The following is a 25635-nucleotide window of genomic DNA, read 5'->3' as shown; positions in this document are numbered from 1 at the left end:
CTTGTGGTTTGTCTAATCCGAGGAAATGTAAAATACTTGTCCCTCATATAAATTGCCTCTATATGTGTGTATATGTATGTGTGTGCACATACATACACATATACATATATACACGTATACATCTATTAATATATATGGGGGCAGGTAGGTAGCACAGTGGAGAGAATGCTGGAGTCAGAAAGACCTGAGTTCAAATTAATCCTCAGATACTTACTGGCTGTGTGACCCTGGGGAAGTCACTTAACCTCTGTTTGCTTCAGTTCCCTCATCCGTAAAACAGGGATAACAACGGTACCTAATTCCCAGTGTCGCTGAGAGGATAAGATGAGTAATTTTGGTAAAGCTGCTTTGCAAACCCTGAAGTTACCCAAATGCTAGTTCTTAGCATCATCACTTCTGACCAAAGTCATTCTGAACTTCCAAAGGGAAGCAGTGATCACTAAGAATCTGAACGGGCTCGTCAATCATGCTGCGCTTACCCAATCTCCTTTTTGATATGACTACTAAATTGACAGATTAGACATTATCATCATAAGTAGCATTTATCTAATGCTTTCAGGTTTGCATAGTTCACATATATCACATCTTTTTTACATTTTACAAATTTCACAATTTACAATTACAAATATTTACATATTTTATCTCATTTGATATTATCTCGTTGACCAATGAGAAAAGTGAGGGAGACAGGTTAAGTGACTTGCCCAGGGTCATACAGCATCTGAAGCAAGATTTGAACTCAGATCCTGCTGACTGCACCACTAGTTGCCTGGATTTTGGTAAAAGCATTTCACAAAATTTCTTACAGTATTCTTGTTGAGAAGGAGAGAGGTGGGCATGGTAGGGCAGAGCAGGAACTGGTTGAGGACCAGACTCTGAATCAATGTTAATCCAGAGTGAGGTCTCTAGGGGAAATGTTCCCGTTGGCATCTGTATTGACTTGGGAAGAAACAATGTGGTGTCATGGAAGGAGAGCTGGCTCCAAAGCCATGAAGACCTGGCTTCTGGTCTCACCTCTGTCACACGCTGCCTGTGCTAGAGAACTCTCTAAGACCGTAAGTTTGAGAGAAGGCGTTTGATCTGCACTGGCTGAAGGAGTTTCCTCCTCAGGGGATTCCCTATACCAACGAAATCCCAGATCCAGTCCCTGTCTTCATCGATGACTTAGATGAAGACACAGTAAGCTTTTTTATCCAAATTGCAGATCATGTGAAGCTGGGAGGGATGGCTGACAAACCGCATAACGGAACGGAGAACCACAAAGATCTTGGCAGGTGAGCACAATTGGTCAAGGCTAATTAGAATGAATCTAATTTGATAAAAAGTTTAAAAGACTCATGTTAAGTCTTGAGTCCAAAAAATCGACTGTACAAGCAAACACAGGATAAACGACATATGGCGAAACAACAACCTGTGAAAACGAAACGGGGGTTTTAGTGGACTGCAAGCTCGATGAATCAACAGTGGAACAGAGCAACTGAAGAATGTACAATTTTAGGCTGCATTAAAGAAGCAACAGAGTTGTTTCGAAAGAGGGAATGGTGATAGTCCTGCTGCCCTGTAATGATCACACACCACACCTACAGTGCTCAGTTCATTTTGGGTGCCATATTTGAGGAAAGGCTTAAACAAGCTGGAGCAGGTCTGGAACAGTCAAGTAGGGGTGAATGGACTTAAAACCTGAACGAGCTAGGAATATTTATCACCTTCAGAAGAAAAGAATTGAGGGTACTTTCTGTCTTCAAACATTTGAAGAGCTCTCATGGACAAGATGACATTGGCCCAAGAAGGCAGAACTGGAAGTGGAGCAGGAGGGGAAGACAAACAGACTGAGACAAGTGATGCCAATCAGCATTTACTGATCATCTACTATATGCTGGGCATTTTGCTAAGTGATGGGGATACAAAGAAAGACAAAATCAGTCCTTGACTTCAAAAAGCTCACATTCTAAACACGAGACAACGTGCAAACCATTCATACATATGTTTCATGCACACATGTGTGTGTGTATATATATATACATATATAATATATATTATATATTTTGTACACACATATGGTGGGGGGAGAGGATATTTGGAGGTAATGTCAGAAGGAAAACACTAGCATTAAGGGAGATTGGGCCAGGCTTCTTGGAGAAGGTGGGATTTTAGTTAAGACTTAAAGGAAGCCCGGGAGCCAGCCAGGAGGCAGAAACAAGGAGGGAGAGCATTTCAGGCATTGGGAAAGAGGGGAAGGAGACAGTTAGCCAGTAAAAATGCAGAGTTGCGGGGCAGCTAGGTGGCACAGTGAGTACAGCACTGGCCCTGGACTCAGGAGGACCTGAGTTCAAATTCGACCTCAGACACTTGACACACTTACTAGCCGTGTGACCTTGGACAAGTCACTTAACCCTTGCCCTGCCTTCCCTCCTTTAAAAAAACAGAGTTGGGAGATGGAATGATTGAAGAATAGTAGCAAGGTTAGCATAACTTGATCATATATGGAGAGAAGGGAAGTGTCCAAGGATTGAACAAGTAGGAAGGGCACTGGTTATAAAGGGCTTTAAAAATCAGATATTTTATATTTGATGCTAGAGGTAATAGGGAACCACTGGAGTTAATTGAATAGGGGAGCAGGTGATGTGGTCAGACCTGTCATTTAGGATTTGGGAAGATCACGTTAACAGTTGGATGAAATGTGTTTCTGTACCCAACTCTGCGTGTGTGTGTGTGCGCACGTGTGTCCTTCCTTCTTTTGACCAGTTGAGACTGAAGTTCAAGTGTTAGCCACTATCCCACTCTTTTTTGTCTTAGATCCTAATAATGAGAGATAATTTTCCCTAACCTTCCTTTCACTGACCCTCCACCATCTCTCTTCCCCTCTTTCCGTTCTTTTCCGAAGATCAAGATCACCAAGATGTAAACTATCAAGACAGAACATTCTCAGACCTCATCTAATTAGTCTCCCTCTCTGAACCTTGATGATGATAATGGGGTTCTGAGGGGACACATGTATTATCTCCCCTTATTTCAACTTAAGTTACTTATCCTTTTTTAGTCCTCTAGCATTGTTCATTCATGTTTATTTTTTATCTTTCTCTTAACTTTTGTATTTGTACTTCATAATTTCTCTGCAACTCTGATCTATTCATCAGGAATGCTTAGAAATCTTCTATTTCATTAAAGGTCCTCTCCTCTGCCCACCTCTCCCCCCTCATCCCCATAGCATTATACTTAGTTTTTCTGGGTAAGTTATTCTTGACTGAAGCCCACATCCTTTGCCTTATGGGATATTAGATTCCAAGTTCTCTGTTCCCTTAGAGTGGTTGCTGCTAAATTGTGTGTGATCCTGACTGTGGCTCCTTGATACTTTAATTCTTTCTTTCTGACTGCTTGCAGTATTTTTTTCTTTGACCTGAAAGCTCTGGATTTTGGTTATGATGTTCCTGGAAGTTTTCATTTTGGGGTTTCTCTCAGGAAGTGACAAGTGAATTCTATTTCCATTTTGCCTTCTGGTTCTAAAGGATCTGGGCAGTTTTCTTTTAAGATTTCTAGACTCTAGTGTGCCTAGGCTCTTTTTTTCAGTTGTGATATTCAGATAATCCAATGATGCTTACATTTTTTTTCTTTGATCTATTTGCTAAGTCAGTTATTTTTGCTAAGCAATAACTTACATTTTTTGTCTATTTTTTCAGACTTGTGACTTTGTTTTAATATTTCTTATTGTTTCATGGAATCATTGGCTTCTCTTTGTCCCACTCCAATTTTGAGGGCGCTTGTTGCTTGGGCAACGTTTTCTACTTCTTGTACCAAGGTATTAATTCCTTTTCCAATTCTTTCTGCCATAGAACTCATTCCTTTGCCAATTTTTTTCACCTCAAGTACTCTCATTCCATTTCTAAAAAGCATTTTAAACTCTTTTTAAAACTCTTGCTTTGGGAGCCAAGATGGTGGAGAAAAGGCAGGGAATCACTTGAGTTCTCCCCCAAACACCTTTAAATTCTAGGAGTGGTGGAACCCACAAAAGGTCAGAGTGAAACAATGTTCTAGCTCAAGACAACTTAGAAGGGGGGGGGGCGGGCAGGAAAGGTCTTTGCACCAATGTGAGAGTGGAGTACAGTTCAGGGCAGGCTGTTCCCCAGCAAACCAGCAGCAGGCCTTGGGGGCTACTGAATCAGTGGTGGCAGTAGCAGCTTCCAGACCTCTCAGTGCACAGATGCTAAGAGGGTCAGACAAATGGTCAAAAGAAGATTAGAGAGGTCCCTTTGCTGGCACCCTGGGCATGATTCTGCTGCATTGCCCATATTTGGATCTGCATCACAGTCCTGGGTCTCAGTCCCAGAACAAGGAGGAGCACTAGCACACCAGAGCTTGTGGCTGCAGGGGAATGGAGACCCTGGTCACAGTTCCAGGGTGGAAAAGCGTGCATGTGCTCACTCACAGAACAGTGCATGGCACAGAATAGTAAACACACCTTTCCCTGGATCGTACCACTTTGAAAGAATCACAAACTTGCAGTCCCCAGAATTACCTCTGAAAACAGCTGCACAAAAACATCTGAAGCTTGGGAGGGTTCATCTTCCTCTGGGGAAGCAGAGTTAAAAGTCAAGAAAGAGGCTGGAAAATGAGCAAACAGCAGAAAAAATCCTGACTATAGAGTTACTATGGTGACAGGGAAGATCAAAACACAAACTCAGAAGAAGACAACAAAGTCAAAACTCCTACATCTAAAGCTTCAAAGAAAAAATACGAATTGGCCCCAGACCATGGAAGAGTTCAAAGAGGATTTTTAAAAGCAAGTAAGAGAGGTAGAGGAAAAAGTGAGAAGAGAAATGAGAGTGACACAAGAAAATCATGAAAAAAGAGTCAATAACTTGGTCAAGGAGGCACAAGAAATACTGGAGATCAGGATTTGGTCTGGTGTACTTTCTCCTTAGGTTTGGAGGAATTTGTGATCGGGGGCTCACTGCGCTGCTGCCTTTACTGCTATCTTGGCCCTATCTTGAACTGTCTTCTTTCTATAGGACACCCTCAAGGCTGAATCTAGGCCAGGGTCGTGGGAAGAACCTGGGGCTGGGAGTTAGGAGACCTGAGTTCTGATCCTGGATCTGCCACTTCCTCTCTGTGCGAAAGGGCCTTCTCTCCCTGGGCCCTGGTGGCTCAGCTGGAGATTATACCTGCAGACATGCTGTGAGGAGCAAAAGGTAATGGAGGTGAAAGCATTCTGAAAAGCAGAACGTTCTGCAAACTCAAACAACTGCTAGAGAGATTTGTTCAAAACAAAACCAACAAACCAGACTCCTAGATATTCTCTGCGTAATATCTAATAATAATGACGACAATAGCTAACATTTATATAATGCCAGGCACTGTGCCAAGCACTTTGGTCCTCACAACGACCCTAGGAAGAGGGTGCTGTTATCATTCTCATTTCACAGACAAGGAAACTGAGGCCCGGAGGTCAAAGGGAGTCGGGAAAGCTGGGCTTCAGTCCTTAAGACACCAGCTCTGCAGCCTTCTTCATCTGGATGAGCCCCAGCTTCCTCACCTGTAAAATGGGTCTAAAACCACTTGCCTTACCTACATCACAGGGCAGCGAGGTAAAGATTCTGTAGACCTTAAGGCATCATGTGATGGGATGCTATCCTTCTCCAAAGAATGATAAACAAATAAATGTTGATTGAGCTCAGGTCCCTCCCCTGCCTGAAAAGCAACCTCCCCCTAAAAGACAGATCCTCCTCCCTTCATTCAAACGGCTCCCAAAATTCCACTGGCTCGGAACTGCTTCTTTTGGCCTAGCCTGTCCCAGCCCCTGACTCTGGGGGCTTCTCTCCCTGCCACAGCTAAGCACTTACCCATGCACAGCCTGTACCAGATGGAAAAGTTTCTCTTTTCTTGTATGTCTCAATTCGGCTGACTCTACAGTCCTCACATGCCCACTTAAGTGTGGTCCGCCTTTACATGGGGAGGCCCTGGGATGTGCCTAGGTCCAGGCACATCGCTGGACAGCCACTAACAGAGCACCATGTACAGCTGCTGCTGCTGCCTTGAGGCCAGACCGAAGGATGGTCTGAGGCCAGTTGCAAAGTCTCCTCTAGGGTAGAGGTGCCCACATGCCTTTCCCCAGGGTTGTGGGCCCTACACCAACTTAGTGATGATGGGGGTTGCCAGCTGCTCTGCTAGTCAAGGAACAGACAAATGGCCCAGATGGGCAAGCCAGATGGCAGAGGCAGGCTTAAGATCTCCAGGTCCATTCTTTTTGGAAGCTGCTGCCCCCCAGAGGAGTGGAATTGCCAGGAGCCTTCAGGGGACTTTGGCAATGCTCTCTGACAGCAGGGATGAAAGCACGTGGCTGGCATCAGAGAGCCAGCGCCAGGGACGCTGATGGCTGCTGCTCCCATGCTGGGGCAGGATTAGGATAAGCCTCACCAATTGGGGCCTCTCATGGGGTGGGGGCAGGGAGGTAGAGTAGATTTCCACCCTCTAAAGAGCAAGTCATGATATAGAAAAGAAAATCTTTATTCTTTGGTTGTCTACATATGGTACCCAAATACTGTAGTGCTGGAGCCTTGTAAGCCAGCCTGCACCATGACTCCTGGTAGAATGGGGATCCCCCAGCAGAGAGGAGCCCTGAGCCTCCAGGCCAGGCTGTAAGAGCAGCGGCAGGCCGGCCCTTCCTGCCAGCCACTCAAGTAGTAGCACCAAGTTTGGGGGACGTGTCCCATCACCTTGGCTCTGCAGACTGGTGCAGGGCAGCAGACAGGTGTCACCCCCCAATCCTCCAGCCCCAAGGCACTTAGGGGGCCAGAACGACCTCATTCTAGGCCTCCCACCCCCGCTCTCCCATCAATCCATGTGCAGCCAGTGCCCTTCCTCCTGGACACTGTCATAACTCATCCTTGTTCCCTGACTTGGTCACTGAGGGAGGCTCCTTGGGAGATGTGGGGGAGTCCTGCTGAGCCTCAGGGTGGGGCTGCTCTTGGGACAGGTCTGATTCTTCAGGGCTGAAGAGCATCTTCACCAGGTCATCTGCCTGCACCCGATCCTGTGGGTACATGGGGGCACGATGTTCTCTTTACTCTGGTGGGGAAGAAGCCCCCTACGACCTTTCCTAGTGGCCAGGGGCTCGTTGGTCTCTCTCAATGACCTGGGAAGTCATTCTCTCCAAAGTTGTCTCCTGCTCTGGAAGCAGGGGCAGTCAAGGGACCCCAACCCTTAGTTCTGCCTGCCCTTGGCATTCTGGGGCTGAAGACAAGTCACTTAAAATCACCACCATTGTATCTAGTCTGGAGAAACAGACAGGATCCCAAAAGCACCAAGCGGGGCTGACTCACCTGGTGCAATCTTGTCCCTTTACAGACATGGAAATGGAGGCCTGAAGAGGCCTCCAGATCACAGGTCATTAGGGGCTAAGCCTGTCTCTGGTGTTTCTCCCACCACATCAAGGGAAGGAAGGCTGAAGCAGAGGAGAGAAAGGAGCCACAGAGACATCCCTTGGGTACTCACCCGTTCACTGTGCCTGGGGTCCAGAGTGAACCACAGAGCGATGGCACAGCGCTGCCCCCTGGTGACGGCCCTTACGCCATGGGGGTTCTCTGCCCCTGAGGTGAAGCCCACAGCCCTGCCACACTGGGGCTGCACCTCTGCCTAGGGAAAGGAAACAAAGAAAGCGGTCCTACTGTGGCCAGGTGTCTAAGATCAGAGCTGTGGGCCAGGGCAGGTGGCAGGGCTGCCAGTTCAGAGGACCCAAGGACCCAATAGTGCTACAGCAAGCAGTGGCTGGAGCTACTTCCACTTAACCCAGGGCTCCCAGGCTGACGTGCTCCTGCAGGGAGGAGACGTTCATCATGCCCTCCTGTCCCCTGGTGCCTCAGGGACCTTAGCTCCACCCCACTCCCCTCTACCTGCCCAGGCTCTGGGCAGAGGGTCACTCACCGTCACGGTCTTGGCATCTAGCTCAGTGAAATAAAAGTTTCCGCCATCAAAGTCCCCATTGAGGTAAAGGATAGCACTGGAAAAGATACAAGCTGACGTTGACTACAGGCCCTTCCTCAGGCTCCTCGAGGCCTGACACAGCCCTGCAGTTCTGGCTCCGGAAGCCAGCTTGCTCTCCGAGGAGAAAGGAGGCCCCCAGCAAGCCAGGAGACAGGTGTGCTACCTGTAGTCCCGGAAGGTGTAGGCCGGGGGCTCCTTGGTGCACACCAGGGCCTCGGCGTTCAGGATGCAGTTGTCCACGTGTACTGGATGGCTGCTGTCAGTCCTGTCTTCCTGGGCTTCTGCAATGCAAGCACATCAGGGATGCAGCAGAGACTCCCCCTGCCCCTCACTGAAGCCCAAGACCCTCTGTGTGGAGAAGGAGGCAGGGAGGGAAGGGGCTCCAGAGGCGGGGCCTACCTTCGATAGCTGTGCGGCACACCAGGTGGGAGTAGGAGAAGTAGAGGGGTGTGTCCAGCCGGAAGTAGGACTCCATGACGCGCCTCACCTTCTCAGTCACGTTGTAGTAGAGATGGGCACTCTGCAGGGGCACCTTCCCCTCCTGGCCCAGCTGCCCGGGAGCCATGGTCCATGGTAGGTTAGTGCCCAATGTGCCTTGCCCTTCACACGCCCTTCCCACATAGCCCCAGGGGCACCGAGTCCTCAGCCCTCTTCACTGTTCCCTATCACACACAACACCTCCCCAGCACTTAGCTCCTTTACCCTAATCTTTGGGTGGCTTTTGGTTCCCTGCTGGGGCCCCCTTAGGTTTCTCCTCAGAACAGAATCTTCTCCTAATGCTGGGGGTGTCCCACTCTTGTCCTCCCTCTTCTGACAGCATGTGACCCAATGCCCAGGATGAGCACCCCAAGACAAAGTGATCCTTCTCTCCAGGGGAAGGGACAGAGAAAGCTTTCTTTAAGTACCCTCCTTTCGAGCCAACCTGTCCTTCTACTGCCCTCTCCCCATCACACTCACCTTGAGGGCTTTGAAGACAGTGACACCATAGAACTTCTCACTCTTGGTGTGGGGGGAGGTGTGACCACGGTACCCATCCCCTGCAGTCGCTGCTGCCTGGAGGACAGAACCCCACAACATTAGGGTCACTGTTGCTAATGCCGGACTTTCTTACCCCACAGCCCAGAACAGTGGAGGGATCAGACCCAAAGGAGGACCACTGGGCCTCTTAGATCCCTTTGGCAAAGCCACAATGACTGGTTTCCCACTCACATTGGTGAGTCTCTGCAGCTCCCGACACTGGTCAGCAGAGATGACTCCATCCATCACTACCCGCTGGGAGCCATTCAGCACCCTAGAGTTCATGGTGAGGCTGATTCCATCATAGAGCAGGGGGCCGCCTGGAGTTTGAGGATGGAACCCAGCTGGGATTGAGCTGCACCCCCATCCAGCTGATTCCTAGGGCTCACGGCCACCGAGGCCCAGCAGTGCCTGCTCACTAGGGATGTTTCCCTCCCCACCACCCCTAAGGCAGTGTGGCTCTGAGGGAAGAATGAGCCTCTAAAAGTTCAGAGAACTGGGCCCTCCTCCCAGCTCTGCCCCTAACGACTGCCTGAAGACCTTGGGCCATTATAGTGTACAGAGAAATATTTCCAAAAGTGTCAAACAGGAACAACTCATATCATTTAAGGAGCGCTGACCACTCAGAGATGCTTTCCCAACAACCCCAGGAGATGGGTCCTCCAAGTGTCTGCCATGTCACAGCAGGTGATGCCCTCGTAGAGGGGTGCCCTACGAGGACACGGACTGAGCCTTCATTGGGGCACCTGGTGGTTGTGGAATGGAGATGAGCTGCCTTGAAAGAGGGGGCCTGATCCCAAAGCCACACAGCAAGTAAGCGGAAAACTCAGTTTGAAGCTAGGGCTTATGACTCCATCAGACCTCCTCAGGCCCCTGACAGGCACCCTCCACTCTGGTGGTCTGTCTTGTTCTCCCAAGTGGGTAATACCGGAGGGGAGGGATCATGTCTCCTCCCTCCTGGGCTCTCCACAGTGTCAATAAGGCCTTGCTGAACTGAATGGCTCTTAGACACTCAGGCATTTTCATTGGTCTGAAGATGACAGTGCACAGTATTCAAGGCCTCTATGAGCCAGGAATGACCCAGGCCTCAGGTCAGACTTCGGGCCTCCCTTAGGTCACCTCAGGTCCTCTGAGCCTGCCTGCACCCTGGAGCCTGCCCCCCTCCTGCTAGGTAGGGAGGTGCAGGGCCCCGTGCTCCTTTAGCTATTTCACTGAAAGGCAGCAAAGCCCTCTGGGCTTGCCTGGCACCATCAGCTAGCTCCAAGAGCCTGAAGCCCCACGTCTGTTCCATCATCATGGCCCTCTCACCTTCCCGAGCCAGCAGGCTCACATCCACAGCCTCCTTTGTCTTCTCCTCCACCAAAGTTTCAATCTCCTTCATGAGGTTTCCAATTTCTTGAGAAATGCGCACAGCTGTTTCCCTTTCTGTCCTGTTAAGACATGTCCTCTGAGGAATCCCATGCCAAAGGCAGCCAGCCCTAGGGCCCCAACACTAATATCCTGGGCCCACCACCCTCGTCCATCCCTGGATGGAATCCAAATCTGGCAGGGCCAGAGGAACCTTCGCACATCAGGGGTCATCCAAGGGCCCAAACCCAACCAAAGATTCAACCCACAGTCCTCACTTCTGCTTTTCTTGCAGTCTCTTGGGAATCACTTCCTCTGGGGTCCATGTGTCCTAAAACAGGTAGGAAAATGTTAGGAAAGGCTTGCTAACCACGTAACCCACATCTCAGCTTAAAAAGTAGAGCTAAGATATGTTCCGGGGGAAAAAAAGGTTAATGTTACTCTCCTAAGCCCCATCCAGATACCAAGAATGACCCATTCAAACATCCATTCCTATCTTCTCGCCCTTGGGTTCCACCCCTGACAACCAGCTTCTTTCCACCCTTCTCCTGAACACCATCCAGCCCCAGTACCATTGCAGCCTCAGACTCCCCAGGCTATCCTGAATTATTTCTTACTGGGTCCACAAAGGGAATTCCAAAAACGTCGTAAGCGAAGAAAAGCAGCTCCTTCTCCAACAGGCTTCGGTGTCGGTATTTCTGGGCATTCTGAGGAGGGAAGGCAACAAAAAAACAGTTACTAATGACTTGTGGCATGCAAAACACTACTAGATTCCAGGGGAGAGGATACAGACCTTTGATAAGACACAGTCCCTGTCCTTCTGGAGCTCACACCATGTATGAAGTAAAGGTGCAGGACAGAAATAACCCTAATACTTAAAAGAGTGAAGGATAGGTGAGGTCTGGGAAGGAAGGTGCTTAAAAGGGGAAAGAAGAGAAGGGGAAATCTGAGAAGGCTTCCTGGAGAAGTCAGCATTTAAATTGAACTCTAAAAGATGTGCAGATACACTCACTCATTTGGGTACAGAAATCCATCTTACTCCACAGGAAAGTAGAAGAGGAAGGGGATAAAAGAAGGGAGGTGATGATAGGAGGGAGGACAGATTGGGGGAGCCGGTAGTCAAAAGCAAAACACTTTTGAGGAAGGACAGGGTGAAAGGAGACCGAGAGTAGGATAAATGGGGAAAATAGGAGCGAGGGGAATATACAGTAATCATGACTATGAAAAATTTTTTACAGCAAGTTTCTCTGACAAAGGCCTCATTTCTCAAATATATAGCAAATGGGGTCAAATTTATAAAAATAAGAGCCACTCCTCAACTGGTAAATGGTCAGAGGATGTGAACAGGAAGTTTTCAGACAAAGTCATCAAAGCTACCTATAGTCACATGAAAAATGCTCTGAATCACTAATGATTAGAGAAATGCAAATTAAAACAACCTATCAGATTGGCGAATATGAAAGAAGGGGATGTAGGAAAATTGAGACACAAATGCACAGTTGGTGGAATTGTGAATTGATTCAACCTCTCTGGAGAGCAATTTTGAACTATGCCCAACGGTCTATAACACCATGCATACCCTTTGACCCAACATTACCACTACTAGGTCTGTAACCGAAAGAGATAAAAAATAAAAAGGTAAAGGACCTATATGCATAAACATATTTATAGCAGCTCTTTTCTGGCGGCAAAGAATTGGAAATTGAGGGGACGCCCATCCATTGCGGAATGGCTGAACAAGTTGTGTATATGACAGAGATGGACTCTATTGTGCTTTAAGAAATGATGAGCTGGATGCTCTCAAAAAAAACCTGGAAAGACTTCCATGAACTGATGCAAAGGGAAGTGAGCAGAAAGAACACTGTACACAGTAACAGCCACACTGCACAATGATCAACAGCGAATGACTAAGCTATTCTCAACAATATAATGACCCAAGACAATTCCAAAGGACCCATGATGGAAAATGCTATCCCCCTCCAGAGAAAGAACTGATGGAGTCTGAATGCAGATTGAAGCAGACTTTTCAAAACTTTTTTTGGGGAGGAGGGGGAATCTTTCACAACTTGATTAATATGAAAATGTGTTTTGCATGACTGCACATGTATAATCTATATTAAATCGCTTGCCTTCTCAGTGAGGAGAGAATTTGGAATCCCAAATTTTTTTTAAATGTTAAAAATTGTTTTCATATGTGAAAAGAAAATGTTTTTTTTAAAAAGATGTGTAAGAGTTCAAGGAAAGGAAGGTCATTTCGGGTAGAGGGAAGAGTGTAAGCAAAGGGATGTTTAGCCTGGAGAGTGAGTGAATCTCCAAATTGTGAGTGACCTTAGGAGACAGAAACAGTCTGTTCCCTCTTCCACATGATAGCCCTTCTGCCTCTTTAAGACATCTGATCTTCTTCATTGCACTGGAACAACCCCAATTCCTTACACTGATCTTCATATCGTGTGAGCCGAAGGCCTTCATTCTCTTGGCTGCCTTGCTCTGGATGCCTTGCTCTGGATGCCCTCCAGTTTGTCAATGTTCTTTCTCAAGTGCAGCATCCAGAACTGAATAAAACTCTAGCTGTGGTCTCACTGGGGCACAGGCCAGCAGGATGACCACTTCTCCAGTCCTGGATATTACATTTCTCAATATGGCAGCCTTCGATTGTGTGAGCTTTCTTGGCTGCCATATCACACTCATATTAAGTTTGCAGTCCACTATAACACGCAGATCTTTTTCAGAACTGTTATCTAGCCAAATATCTCCCATTTTGTACTTGGAAAATTGCTTTTTGAACCTAAATGTTAGACTAAAATCTTGCATTTATTTATATTTTGTCTGTATGAAATTTCACCTTATAAGAGGCAACACATTGGCCTCAGTCAGGTGCCACCTCTCACACATCCTGTTTTTGGGACCCTGGGTAAATCACTGAACCTCTCTGTGCTCTAGGGCTCTCTCTCTCTCGGACTGTAAACTGCAGAGAAGATGCCAGCCTGCATTGGTAGAGGAAATTCCTCCAGGAGCTTCCTGTCATGCTGAGATCACAGGCCGAGGTCCAATATCACCATGTTCCACTAACCCCAATGTTGTAGCCTGTCAAAACCTGACCGCACCCCATGTAAGCTGATGTCAGTCATTGTCCCTAGGCTTGTTTCACCTGTATGCTGCCTATGCCTTGGTCCTGAGGACAATGTCAAATGGCACAGGTCTGTGGGGGCATGCCCCCAAAGACTTCTTCCCAAGCTGGTGCTGAGTCGTTTATAACTAGTCTTTAGGCCCCATCACTCAGCAGGTTCTGAACCTATATGAAGTCTGACTTACTTTTCTCCATCTTTTTCCCCCAAGTAGCATAAGATGCTACTTAAAAGCATTTTGTCAAATACTTTAACTGCTTTCCACTGATCTATTAGTTTGGCAGCCCTGTCAAAAGGGGAAATAGGATTGGTTTCACAGGACATATTTTTGGTGAAGCCAAGCTAGCTCTGACAGATACTTATTCACCATACGTTTAAGAATCTGCTCTAGAATTTTTCTAGGAACTGGAGTCAAGCTCCCTGGCCTAGAGTGTGCAAACTCTCTCTCTTTTTTTCTGTCTTAAATTCTCCAGTCCTGTGGTATGGATCCCTCTTCTCCACAATCTTTCAAAGACCACTCACAGGGTCTCAGTCATCACATATGCCACTTCCTTCCGCACCCAATGATACATGAATCTGGGCCAGATGGTGACTCGAACCTATCAACTGTTCTCTTATTATCTGCTTCTCATCTTGACTATTGACACCCCATTAGTCATTTTTGTTTCCAAACATCATTCTCCTGGGCAAATGGAGGCAAAATAAATGGAGCAGCCCTGTCATTTGTCATCAATGTTATCACTGTCCCATCTGCCTTGTCTTTACTCCTTCGTTCTCAGCCTTCCTTGCTAGTCTTGGCTCCTTCTGAGATTTAGCGCTGGCCCCCAACACCAGGGGACTGAGCTGCACTTTTGTATTTGTCCTTTATTGCCTACCCTCGATGCTCTGCCTCTTGTATGTCTTTTTTGCAATTGAAGTTGCTTGGTGAACTCCCTGTGCATAGATATCAGATTCTTTAATGTCAAAATTTAAATTATTTCTTTTATTCCTGGTCAGAATTGTTCCTTTGTCTTCAAAACTTCATTCGTCACAGTTTCCCATTCCTCCTGGATTGACTTCTGCAGAATTTTAATCTATAGGGTCCTACAGATATATCCTTTCTCCGAATCCTTTTAGGCTCTCCCAGAAATCTAGGGTGTATATATAAGACTGGGTTTCTTTATCTTCTTTGTCCCCCTTTTTTTCCACCTCAGTTATCTTATTGGTATTAATCAAATTCCAAAGAGAATTTCCTTTTATTGATTCTTCTCCCATTTGAAGGATAAAATGATCATTAAGGCAAGTTAAGAAATTATTAGCTTCTCTGCTTTTAGCCAACGACTGGATAACTGAAGTCCTTCATCCCTATTACATCTAATTTCTATGCCAACCTTGCAATCTATTTCTCAATCACCTCATCTCTCTTTCTGTCTAGGGGGGCTATAGTACGACTTCGATGGTAATACTGTGCCTGTTTCTACGTCCATTGGTTTTCATCCAAATATTCTCCATCGTGCAGCCTTGTTTTACTTCCTAGATTTCCTTACATGAATTTGTCATCTTAATTTATAACGCTACTTTGTACTCCACTCATCCAATCCTATTTCTTCTGAATATGGAACACCTTTTCACAGTCACTTTAATCATGAATCTCTCTCCATTCACCAGACTTCTAAGAGACTTTTCATTTTAGAGAGATCATTCTGAGGAACTCTTCCTAACAATGCAGATCAATAACTGCTCTGTAACTCAGAAAGGTGCCTGGGGCTCTGGGAGTAAGTGACCTACTCAAGGTCACAAGGCCAGGAGAAGTCGGAGGTTGGATTCAAATCTGCGTCTTGCTGACGCCAGAGGCCAGCTTTCTCTCTATTACACCACAAGGCCTCCTTGTGCTAGGCTCTCTCATTTGTCCTGCTTGTCAGCCACACTCCAGGCATGTGTGTGTATATGGACTCAGGGGTCCTCCAGATTTATGGCTGGTCTCTACTGCTATTCCTCCCACAGTGTAGTGTCTACTCTCTAGGTTGGAGGATGTAAAAAAGCAGTTCTCTTCCTCTCCCCTTCATTTTTAAAGCCTGAACAATTAGAATTGCAGCATGCCAGGCAAATGCCCCCTTAGCCCTTCTTAGGAGCACTGTCATCCTGTCTAAGAGCCTGTAATCTAAGCCATGAAAGACTTGGGAGGAAATGATGGCTGTCTTCAACACTGAAGGGCTGTTGTGCGGAAGAGGGATTAAAACGGCCCTGCTTGGCCACACAGGGCATCAGCAGCAGCAGTGGGTAGAAGTACAAAGAAGCCAATTATGACTTGATTTAAGAAAAACTACTTAACAATTTGAGGTGTCCAAAAGTTAAGAAAGCGGCTTAGGCAAGAGTGGGAGAGGCTGGATGGACCTCCTAACTGACCCTGCAGAGGAATTCCTGGTTAGACTCAGTAGGCTCAGGATTTTACAACTCAGACACAAAGGGCAGAGTGACCAGTGACTAGAAATGTCCTTTGGGTGGGGAGAGGAGCAGAAGTGAAGGACAAACCAGAATGAGACAGAGGGGAAGAGGGAAAGGGAACTGTGGGCAAAAACTGCCAAACAGAGGAGCTCTTGGAGGAGGATAGGAATGATCAATTTTAGATGAATAATGATTCTTTGGTGAGGAATGGACTCTATCCCATAGCAAGGAACCAGCTCTACCACACACACAGTCCTCCCAGCTTCTTCAAGCTGGCTTGACCCCACATCCAGCTGAGCCTTCCGCTCTTTCACCTGGCCCAAGGCTGCCCTTCTGCCATCACTGTCTCAGGAGAGTATCCCTCTCAGGAGGGCAAGCCAGGAAGTGAAGGGTTTGAGCTCATGCCATGGGAGGCTCTGTCAAAGGAACTAGGGGTGTGCACCTTGGAGAAGACTTGAAGGGCCATGAGGATTGTCTTCAAGCATCTGAAAGACTATCACCTGATGAGGGTCAGAAAAGGTCTTTCTGGCCTAACAAGCAGAATCAGGAAAGGTGGGTGAAAGCCCCTGAGAAGCAAACCTAGGCTTCATATGAGGATAAGCATTCAAGAGTGGAAAGGGCTGCCTTGGAAAGGATGGGGGTCTTCATCTGTTCCTGCAAATCTTTGTACAAGGGCTAGATAACTACTTGGGGATTAGGTTGTAGTAGGGATTGTTTTCAGATTTGGTTTGGACTAGTCCCTTTTACTCTAAGAATCAATGACCTGCCACACCCTCCTCTGCCCCACCTCTGGGCCAGGATCCACCTGGCCAGCTACCACCATGACAAATGGAAGCCACTCACCTCCCGGGGGCTTAGGAGCTTCGCTGGCTCTTCTCCGAGCATAGCTATGTAATAGGCCAGGTTCTGGTTCATCACTTCATCATTGGGAAAGAAGAGCAGGTACGTCTTGGCACATTCAATAGCTTGGGTATAATTCCCGACTGTGAAGAGAAACATGGCTGAAGAGAGGGGCACCTCCAGCCCTCAGGGCAGGTCTCATCAGGACCCAACTCTCAGCTGGGGCTCAGTGTCATGACCACATGAGGACTCGAGGCCTGTTGGGCTCGCTGACTGTCTGACATGCACCTGGCTTCACTGGGAAAAGCCTTCAGGATGGCATCTGTGTTTTGTTAATAGAAAATTCAGGTTATTCAGCAAATGGTAAGAAAGAGGGAAAAGTCAGAATAAGGCTCGCATTCCTCTACTATTTTAGTTTACAAGATGCTTTCCTCTCCCCAGGTGTGTGAGATAAAGCAAGTATTTTGTCCATTTTACAGCTGAAAAATTGAGGCTCAACACTAAGGCCTGGTGGTCCAGCTGGTAAGGCCTAGCTAGAGCCAGGACTCATTCCCAGTTTCCCACCCCAAGCCCCGTAGCCATTCCCCTGCACCACACACTCATGGTGATGAACGACCAACCCTTCTTGTCACTCCTGGCCAGGGAGGAGTGGGGCTTAACCTAAAAGGAGGGTATTCCTCACACAGTTGATAAGCTCATCACACCAGACTCCTACCAAACAACAAAAGACAGATGCCCAATATGTCTCTCCAGAGCTCGAAATGTCTACATATCAGCTTGTCACTAAAGACTGAAACACCCCTTGCTCGCTGTCCCTGGTTCAGTCTGTCTATAGCTTCTTTGTACATAGGTGTTTGCAGTTGGACTGGGAGCTCCCTGAGGGCAGGGGGTGGCTTTTGTATTTCGTTGTACCCTCAGTGCCTGGCACACAGAAGGCACCTGACTGCTTACTGACTCGACCTCACACCTACCCCCCCACCCCCACCCCCCAAATCTGGGCTGGCTAGAACAGGCCAAAACCAGGCAGTTTTACAAGAAGCCAGGTCTGCACTGCCACCACTAATATTGCTCCCTCTGTCCTCAGTGTTTCCCCCTGTTCTGCCACTGATGATGACAACGGAATGCAAAGACAATCCCAGGTTTATCCTTCACTATTTAAATGTAGCTGTACTGGAAAGCACCACCCATGCTTAGACATGCTCCATCCCCTGCCACCGACAGAGGCCCTTGACATCCTCATGTTTGTGGCATGGAGTGAAGGACCAGAAAGGCATCCCTTGGCTAAAGCCCTTGTATCACTAGGCCCAGCCTGGCAGGGGGATACCTCCAAGCCCATTCCCTAACTATAACTGAGCTCACTGGGAGTAGCCTAGGAAGGGCCCAACCATTTCATTTAGAACCCTGAGCCTGATGAATTCTATGAGCATTTCTCATAGACCAGCTCTTAGTTGGGTCTGCCCCACAAAGTGAAATGAGCTGCCTCCCAGTAGGAAGGTTAGCAAATTCTTATTTGTCCCCTAAGCTTCTCCCTCCCCCCAATCTCTGCCATCCATGCTTTTGCTCAGCCTGTCCCTCGTGCTCAGAATGCTCTCCCTCCTTATCTCTGCCTCTGGAAAGCCATGGCTCCTTTCAAAGCCCAAGTCATGTAAGCCTTCCCCCAAGAGGCTTTTCCAGATTTCCCCATTGTTACTTCACCTCCCAAAATCATTTTGCGCATGCTTTGTATTTACTTGCATGCATGTGTTGTTTCCACCCTACCTCCTGTTACCCCACAGAACACAAGCCCCTAGAGCACAGGGGCTGGTCTAGTCATCTTTGCATTTCAGGTACCCAGCACAGTGCCTGGCACCCAAGAATAGAGCTGAGCCAGGACCACCGTCTGCCTCAACTCTCCCTCCCCAGGCCCTACCCTCTTCTAGCCACCAATGCCCTCCCACTCTCCTGTTAAAAGTTCCCTGGCTGTTCAGAGCCCTAGATCTGCTTGGTGGCCTGGAGACCCCAGACCACTCTCTGGAGAGATCCAGAACATGAGTGAGAGGGTGAGACTCTCAATGTAGGAGAAGGAGTCAACTTCATCCATGTGCCCTACTGCTGCTTCTGACCCTCATCTTTGTTCCTGGCACCTTCCCCCCTCCACAGTGCTTCCTCTCCCACTTTCTCAATGACTCCATCCCCTTTTGTCATCCTCAGTGACATTGATGGTAATTTTCTCCAAGAGTTGGGACTCTGAAATGCCTCCTTCAGACTGCCCCCTCACTCCCAAATGAACCTATTCTCTGCCCTCCTCATAACCTCTGGCCCCTCAAAGCCATAGTCTCGTCTGGCCTCCCGTCATGGTCTCAAACCTCTGAGTCACTATTTCAAGATGCACCCTCCTCCACTCTGGAATGCCTCTCCACACCTTGCCTTCTGCCATTCTGACTCTGCTAACCCAGAAGCACCATTAGCTTCCTCTGTTCCTTTATCCTGAACTGAGGAGCACTGCTGGAGGAAGTGATGAAGTGACACTGACCAGGTCCCATCTGTAGATTCTGAGCCCCAAATGGGCCTTCGTTACTCCAGCAGTCCTTAACGTTCATCATCTCTGAGTGACAGGCCCAACAGCTCTTCCATAGTTTTCACTCCCTTAAACTCCCAACTTCATCCCAATTACCTCCTCTCTCATTTTCTAATTTACTAAGAAGACCAAGGCCAAACAAGCTCCCTCCTCTGCTTCTTTAAACCTCTCTCTGTCTTGGCCTGTTCTCCTCCTCTACTGGTCGCCTCTATTTCTTTTCCACCAACTCAGTCCCTTCAGCCCTTCAGTAAGGGCTAACACTCCCCACACAATCCTGACACCTCTCCTTCCAAGGCCATCGATGACCCTCTAACAGCCCAATCCAGAGGACTTTCTGTCCTCATCCTCTTGACCATCCCATTGCAACCCACCCCCGACTTTCTCTACATCTTCTCCTCTCTTGGTTTCTGTGCCCAGGCCAGGCATGTCTTCATTCCTCTCAAGGTTTCACTTCAAATTTTCTCTACCAAGCCCTCAAGTTGGGGACCTCCCTCTTCTCCTTTGGCTTCCTCTTATGTGTTGTCTTCTCCCTGCATAAGGTAAGCTTCTTGAGGGCAGGGCTGTCTTTCTTTTGGCATGTATTTGTATTCTCTCAGTGTTAAGCACAGTGTCTGGCACAGAGTCATACATTAATAAATGCTTGTTGACTGAGTGACACTGTTCTTATCTTGGCTCCCCTCCTACCTGACCATTAACTCCTTTTGGGTTTCCTTCTTGATTCCCTCTTCATCTCCTTTCTGGCTCCTCCCTCCTTTCATCCCTCTACGTGAATGTCTCCCAATCGATCCTTGTGGTCCCAACCTCTCCCCAATCTAGAATCCCACACTCCCTGACCAAATTGAAGTTCAGGACCCAAGTCCTATTCCTTCTAGGAAGCCTTTCCAGACTACTCCAGCCTTTCCTTATCCTGTCTCTAATCTCCTCTTACATTTATAGGGCATACCACCCCCCATCTAGTACTTACTTCAGGCTGATTCATAGCTTTTCAGAGTTGCAAGGGCCCTTAGAGACCCCACCTTCTCACTTACAAATGAGGGGTGGGGCAGGGGGTAAAGTTATTTGTCCAGGATCACAGAACTAATCAGTAGCAGAAGCTGGGCCTGGAAAATGGGGCACCTAACAGTAACTGTTACTACTACTCACATGTCCATAGTGCTTTCAAGCTGACAAAGCACATCCAGACCCCACAAAACCTGGGAGGTGGGTTGTTAACTCACCCTGGGTCCAGGGACCTTTCTCTATCCATCTATTGTGTGGAAGAGCTCTTTGTAAATCAAAAAGTCATTATCGTTAAATGTTAAGTCCCCCTCAGCAAACTCACAGTTTCTTGAAGCCGGCCCTCAGGCAGGGCTGGACACAGAGTAGGCTCTAGATAGTCAAGTGATAGCTGTTCTGGCTTCTGAAGGTCAGTCATCAAAAACCCTGGCATTATGACAATGGGCAGTCTGCTGTCTGCTTTGTGGGCTGCGGAAGAAGACACTGGGCCCTTATGGCTTGCTTTGTTTTGTTTTAGGCTCGGTGCAAACTCTAATTAAATGCTACAAAAAGAACTGCAGAAAGGCCCTGGAAGCCCAGGCCCCTCCCCTCCCAGGGCTTTAGGAGGTGCTTCTGAGGCCAGGTACAAGGTACAGAGAGAACCCTGGGATCAGACTGAAGATATCTAGCTTCAAACCCTGCTCACTCGACGATCTACTTGTGTGACCCTGGGTACTTCTCTGGGCTTCGCTTCCTTATTTGTTTACCAGATGATCTCTAGTTATAAAATTCTGAGATTCTGTGAAATCTGTAAGATCATAAGTAGGAACCATGTACTCTACATACTATAAAGAACATGCCTGAGCATCCCAGAGAGTGTTATACAGGCGAGAAAACAAAGACATTCTTAATAAAGAGTTGTTAGTCCTTCTTTGTTTTCTACATTGCTTCAATGAAGGGAGCAGAAAGAGGCAGAGGAGGAAGATGGCTCTTACTGTTATAGTAGGCAAACTGCAGATAATTATAGTGTGATGGGAGGAAGTCTTCAAAGGGCTTCTCTCGGCTGGGATGAGAAGCAAGCTCGGTCACACAACTTTGTTTACAACTGAGCACCTGGATATAATGATCTGCAGGGAATCAAGAGAGGGGAATGAACACCGGATCAATATGGGAGGTTAAAAGCTGTGGACCAGATAAACAAAATCAAGCAAAGGTTAACTGTTGGTCAAACACCTAAAGCACAGAGGCAGAGTCTGGATCAGATAATGATCAGACAGCTACAACATGGGCTTCTGCCACAATGAGCAGAAGCAGAGGAAGCTCCCTCACCTTCCCCCAGGCTGGGGCTGAGCCCGGAGCCCCATCCCCTCCCAGGGTGCACTGGCATCATTCCAGGATACAGACCCTACTTAGGTAGCAACCAAATATCTCTCAGAGAAAAAGATAAGGAAAAGGTCCCTTTTGAGTAGAGAAGAGCAGTATGCACCTGTGATGGACTGGAAGAGGTCGGCGTTATATTCAAGGTAGTTGTAGCCATCATAGTCATAGGGTCCCTCACAGAGGGCACGGCACTCTTCATCTGCCACAAAATACTCTTGCAGGGCTGCCTCCAAATGGGGCACAGCTTCATGGGGCTGTTCCTCTGAGTAGAGCCGCACACCTAGCCGGAACTCGTGCTTGAGGGAGGACAGGGAATTCAGCCTGCCAGGCCTTGAACTAAGCAAGGCCCATTCCTTCCCCTCTGGCCACTGCTACACTGTTCACAAGCTCCTGTCCCTATAGATCAGAGTCCTGACAAATGCTCACAGAATGCATGAAGTGTGCCTAGCAGGAAAATTAGTAGGAAAAATAAAGACTTGTTGATTGATAGTTACAAAAGTCCTTTTACATAATAACAAAGCACTCTGGGCATTATGATGTCCATTTTATAGATGATGAAACTGAGACTCAGGGAGGTCCATCAGTTAGCCTAAAGCCATGCTCCCCTTTACAAAGCGGAGAGGGGTCTTCAGAAAGTCCCTGTGCAGCCTCAAACTTTTTACTCTTCAGCTTTCATAATTTAGGCTGCCAGTTTGAGAGAAACAGCTTGTACCTGGTCTGGTAAGAAGCAGTGAATGCCGCCTCAGGACACCACTGGCTGAGGGAGGCCTTTTCCCTTAGCCACAGGATCTGAAATCAGAACTCATTGTTCTGTGTGTCAGATCTACGTCCCCCCAGAACAAATTCAAATAAACTAGCTTTGAGATGCTGCTTGCGGGTAAAATCCTAAAAGCAAAGGTTTCCCAGTTTAGACATGCACAAGGACTTTTGTAAGGCCTCTCGTCCCTTCTAAGCAGTGGGGGGGGCCTTCCCTGATGACAGAGGGGCAAGACAGGGTTTCAGGGAAAGACAGGCGGGGGGCCCTGCTTCACCATGTGAGGTTTGGCCTCGAGGTCCTTGAAGTCTTCCTCCTTGACCCCCGACATCGTTTGATAATAGTCCAAGTTCTGGCGCATCTCCAGGTGCTCCGGGTTCCCCACAAAGAAGGTGTTTGCAGCTGCAACGGCCTTCTCCAGCTTGTTAATCTGGAAGTAAAGCAAAGGGATGCAGTTCTTGAGTCTGTGCCAAGCAGACAGCCTCCGTTCTGATGGGACTCCCTGCCTCCAGCTCTGCCCTCCAGCCCCCTCGGCTGTCACCGAGTGTGGGCCTGACCATGCCACCTCCTGCTCAAATGCCAGTGGCTCCCTACAGCCTCCAGAGTTCAATACGAACAGCTCTGCTCTACATTAGAAGCCTTTCACAGCCCTTCCTACCTTCCAAGTCGGCCAAGCTTTCCTCCCTGACCCCATTCCATCATCAAGCACCATGAGCCTGTCCATGCACAGCACACTCCATCCCTAGACTCCATCATCACCCAAGCCTGGGACAGTCTCCTCACCTCCTCGTTCCTCCTGGCTTCCCAGGTTTCCTTGAAGACTGAACTCAAAACCCCCTTTCTTCAAAAGACCTTTCCTTGTCCTCTCTGGGATTACTCCCATTTCTACCACATATAGCTTGTACGTGCCTAGCGGCTTGTGTTGGCTGCCTCCTTGAAAGCAGGTACCATGTCTCTGCCTTTCTTTGCAAACATAATCCTTACTGACCTTTCCTTCTTTTTCTGAATCCTGCTCCCCTCCCCTCAAGAGGCAGCAGCTATCCTTCCTCCCTATGGTTATGTTGTTACATCATTAGGTTTTTGAAGGGATATGAGTTTGCAGAGGAATTCTGTGTATTTTGCAGAGTTTGGTATTCTCTTATCTATAAGATTGGGGGTGGGGGATCCAGGAAAAGAAGGAAAGGTATTTTTTCAGAGTAAATGTTGTGGGGAGATGTGGGGACATTTGGTCCAAAATGTTTGTGCCTATCTGCAGGCTGAGTTAAAAGTCTGTTCCTTAAAAACAAACTTTGGAAAAACATATAAGCAGTACTTGCTAGCTCTTGTCTAGAGCCCCAAATCTCTGTGGTTTTTTATTTCCTCCTCATAGAACCACTCCTAATATTCTGCAGAACTAAACTGAAGGGCTGGCACTACTGAATTAACCCCTTAAGAGCTAGCCTAGTGAAGTCAAAGCTGCGTGGGTGAATAGGGAAAGAAATAAACCATACTACGGGCCCAGAAACAGGACTAGTAGTAGTCTGTAATTTCTAACTGTAGTTTAACTTTGCTCAGAAACTTGAGAGGGTCCCCAACGGGGAGGAGTCTGGGGCCCCCTGTCTGCTACGTGGCATTCCAGGCCCTGAAACGCAAGGCGCTGGAGTCGGTATGAAAAGGATACCAATCCAGGAAAGGCCTGGAGGATACTGTTCTTGTGGTTCTTCTTTACCCCCTCTAGGCTTGCTAAGAGATGGGGCTGAGTAACTTAGGGGGAAGCACTGGCCAGAAACCAAGGGCTACAACTTAGTCTACAACGCACCATCAACTGAACTAGCTTTAGGGCCAGTAGGCAGATAGCTCCCAGCTCAGTCAGGATCCCTGGGTTGGGGCAGGAGCTAGAAGGGAAGATGCCCCTCCAAGCTCTAGAGACTTAAGTCTGGGTCACACTTGGATTTCATCCTGAAAACCCCTCATCATTCAGGCTCTGATACGGCCAGTTCCCTAGGATAGCCTGGAGGGGACGGGGGATCCCATCAGCTATGCCCACAGAACCTCAGGAGTGGGAAGGAACCTTGGAGACAGAGTCCATCCAGTATCTGAACAGGAGTCGCCTCTCTAATGTGCTTGAAGACCTCCAGTGATGGGGAGCTCATTATCTATCAGGCCGGAGTATTCATTCCCTCTAAGGGCTGGGAAGTTCCTTCTCACCCGGCGCCTGACCGTGGCCCCTCGCTAGCCCCCCGCCGCCGCCGCACCTTGAAGTACGCCACTTGTAGGTAGTTGTAGGGGCTCCGCTTGCGGAACTCCAGCTCCAGCTCCTCGCTGAGGGTGTGCGCGGCGGGCGGGCCCAGGCAGCCGCGGAGGCAGGCGGCACGCCGCAGCAGCCGGCCGAAGAAACGCAGGTCGTGCAGGACGGCCGCGGCCCGGCCCGCCTCGGCCTCGGGCCCCGACCCCGGCTCCGGCTCGGGCTCCCAGGGGTACTGGGCGGCGCACTGAGAGCGGCAGCGCAGGCGCAGGGCGCGGAGCGCGGCCCGGGAGCGCAGCGCGCGCTCCATGTGCAGCACCACCGCCGCCCAGTCCCCGCGAGCGTAGGCCGCGGCGCCCGCCGCGAACAGCCCGTCCGGGGCCTCGGCCGACTCCAGCCCCGCTGCCGCAGCCGCCGTCCCTGGGTCCACCGTAGTCCAAAGCCAGGCCTCAGCCCCCGCCCAGGCCACGGACAGCCACAGCCACAGCGCGTGCCAGGCCATAGCCGACCGTACACACCTAACGGACCCGGCCGGCCCCTACCCACTGCCCGCCTGGAGCTCCGCCCCAGAACGCTAACCCCGCCCCTAGACTCACGCACCACCCCACAGGATGGCCCCGCCCCCAGACTACCTTAAAGATGAGCCCCGCCCCTAGACACACGCACCGCCCCCATAGGACGAACCCAGAGTGAGCCCCGCCCCTAGAACTAAGCACCACCCCCCCAAAGGGTTAATATCCGCCCTAGTCGCACGCCCTGCCCCTACAGGGTGAAACCCCGCCCTTAGTCTGACCCGAGAATGAGCCCCGCCCCTAGACCTATGTACCACCCCCAAAGAGTGAAGCCCCGTCTTTCTACCGCCTCGGAGAATCAGCCCCGCCCCTAGATTTGCGCTCCGCCCCCATACCAATGCACCGCCTCCACAGGATGAGTTTTATCCTTAAACTTCCCCAAAAGGTGAGCCCCACCTCTAGACCTACGCCTGCCCCCCAGGGTGAAGCCCCGCCCCTAGACC

General features: G+C 48.8%; 1 protein-coding gene across 1 annotated transcript; it reads right to left on the bottom strand.

Annotated features, from left to right (window-relative positions):
* Positions 1–6485: 6485 nt before the first annotated feature.
* P3H1 (prolyl 3-hydroxylase 1) lies at positions 6486–25158 on the bottom strand. Its single transcript, XM_036747609.1, has 15 exons — positions 24631–25158; positions 22674–22826; positions 21749–21938; positions 21258–21389; positions 16734–16873; positions 10959–11048; positions 10620–10672; positions 10303–10424; positions 9187–9314; positions 8935–9030; positions 8377–8527; positions 8141–8258; positions 7918–7993; positions 7489–7629; positions 6486–7027 (listed from the first exon to the last, which is right to left on the bottom strand). The coding sequence occupies exons 1-15, from the start codon at positions 25120–25122 to the stop codon at positions 6869–6871; spliced, it is 2241 nt and encodes a 746-aa protein (XP_036603504.1). The 5' UTR covers positions 25123–25158; the 3' UTR covers positions 6486–6868.
* Between the last annotated feature and the right edge of the window lie 477 nt (positions 25159–25635).

The sequence above is a fragment of the Trichosurus vulpecula genome, chromosome 2 (genome assembly GCF_011100635.1).
Source record: "Trichosurus vulpecula isolate mTriVul1 chromosome 2, mTriVul1.pri, whole genome shotgun sequence".
Classification (NCBI taxonomy): domain Eukaryota; kingdom Metazoa; phylum Chordata; class Mammalia; order Diprotodontia; family Phalangeridae; genus Trichosurus; species Trichosurus vulpecula.
This window is presented reverse-complemented; position numbering and strand designations above follow the sequence as displayed.

Bases quoted from the DNA above. Each gene is read 5' to 3' on its own strand.
- P3H1 (XM_036747609.1), bottom strand. From the start codon at position 25,122: ATGGCCTGGCACGCGCTGTGGCTGTGGCTGTCCGTGGCCTGGGCGGGG. The intron at 8,259-8,376 runs GTAGGCCCCGCC...CTTGCATTGCAG, and splicing joins GTGCCGCACAGCTATCGAAG to AAGCCCAGGAAGACAGGACT. The intron at 7,630-7,917 runs GTGAGTGACCCT...TCCTTTCCCTAG, and splicing joins TAGATGCCAAGACCGTGACG to GCAGAGGTGCAGCCCCAGTG.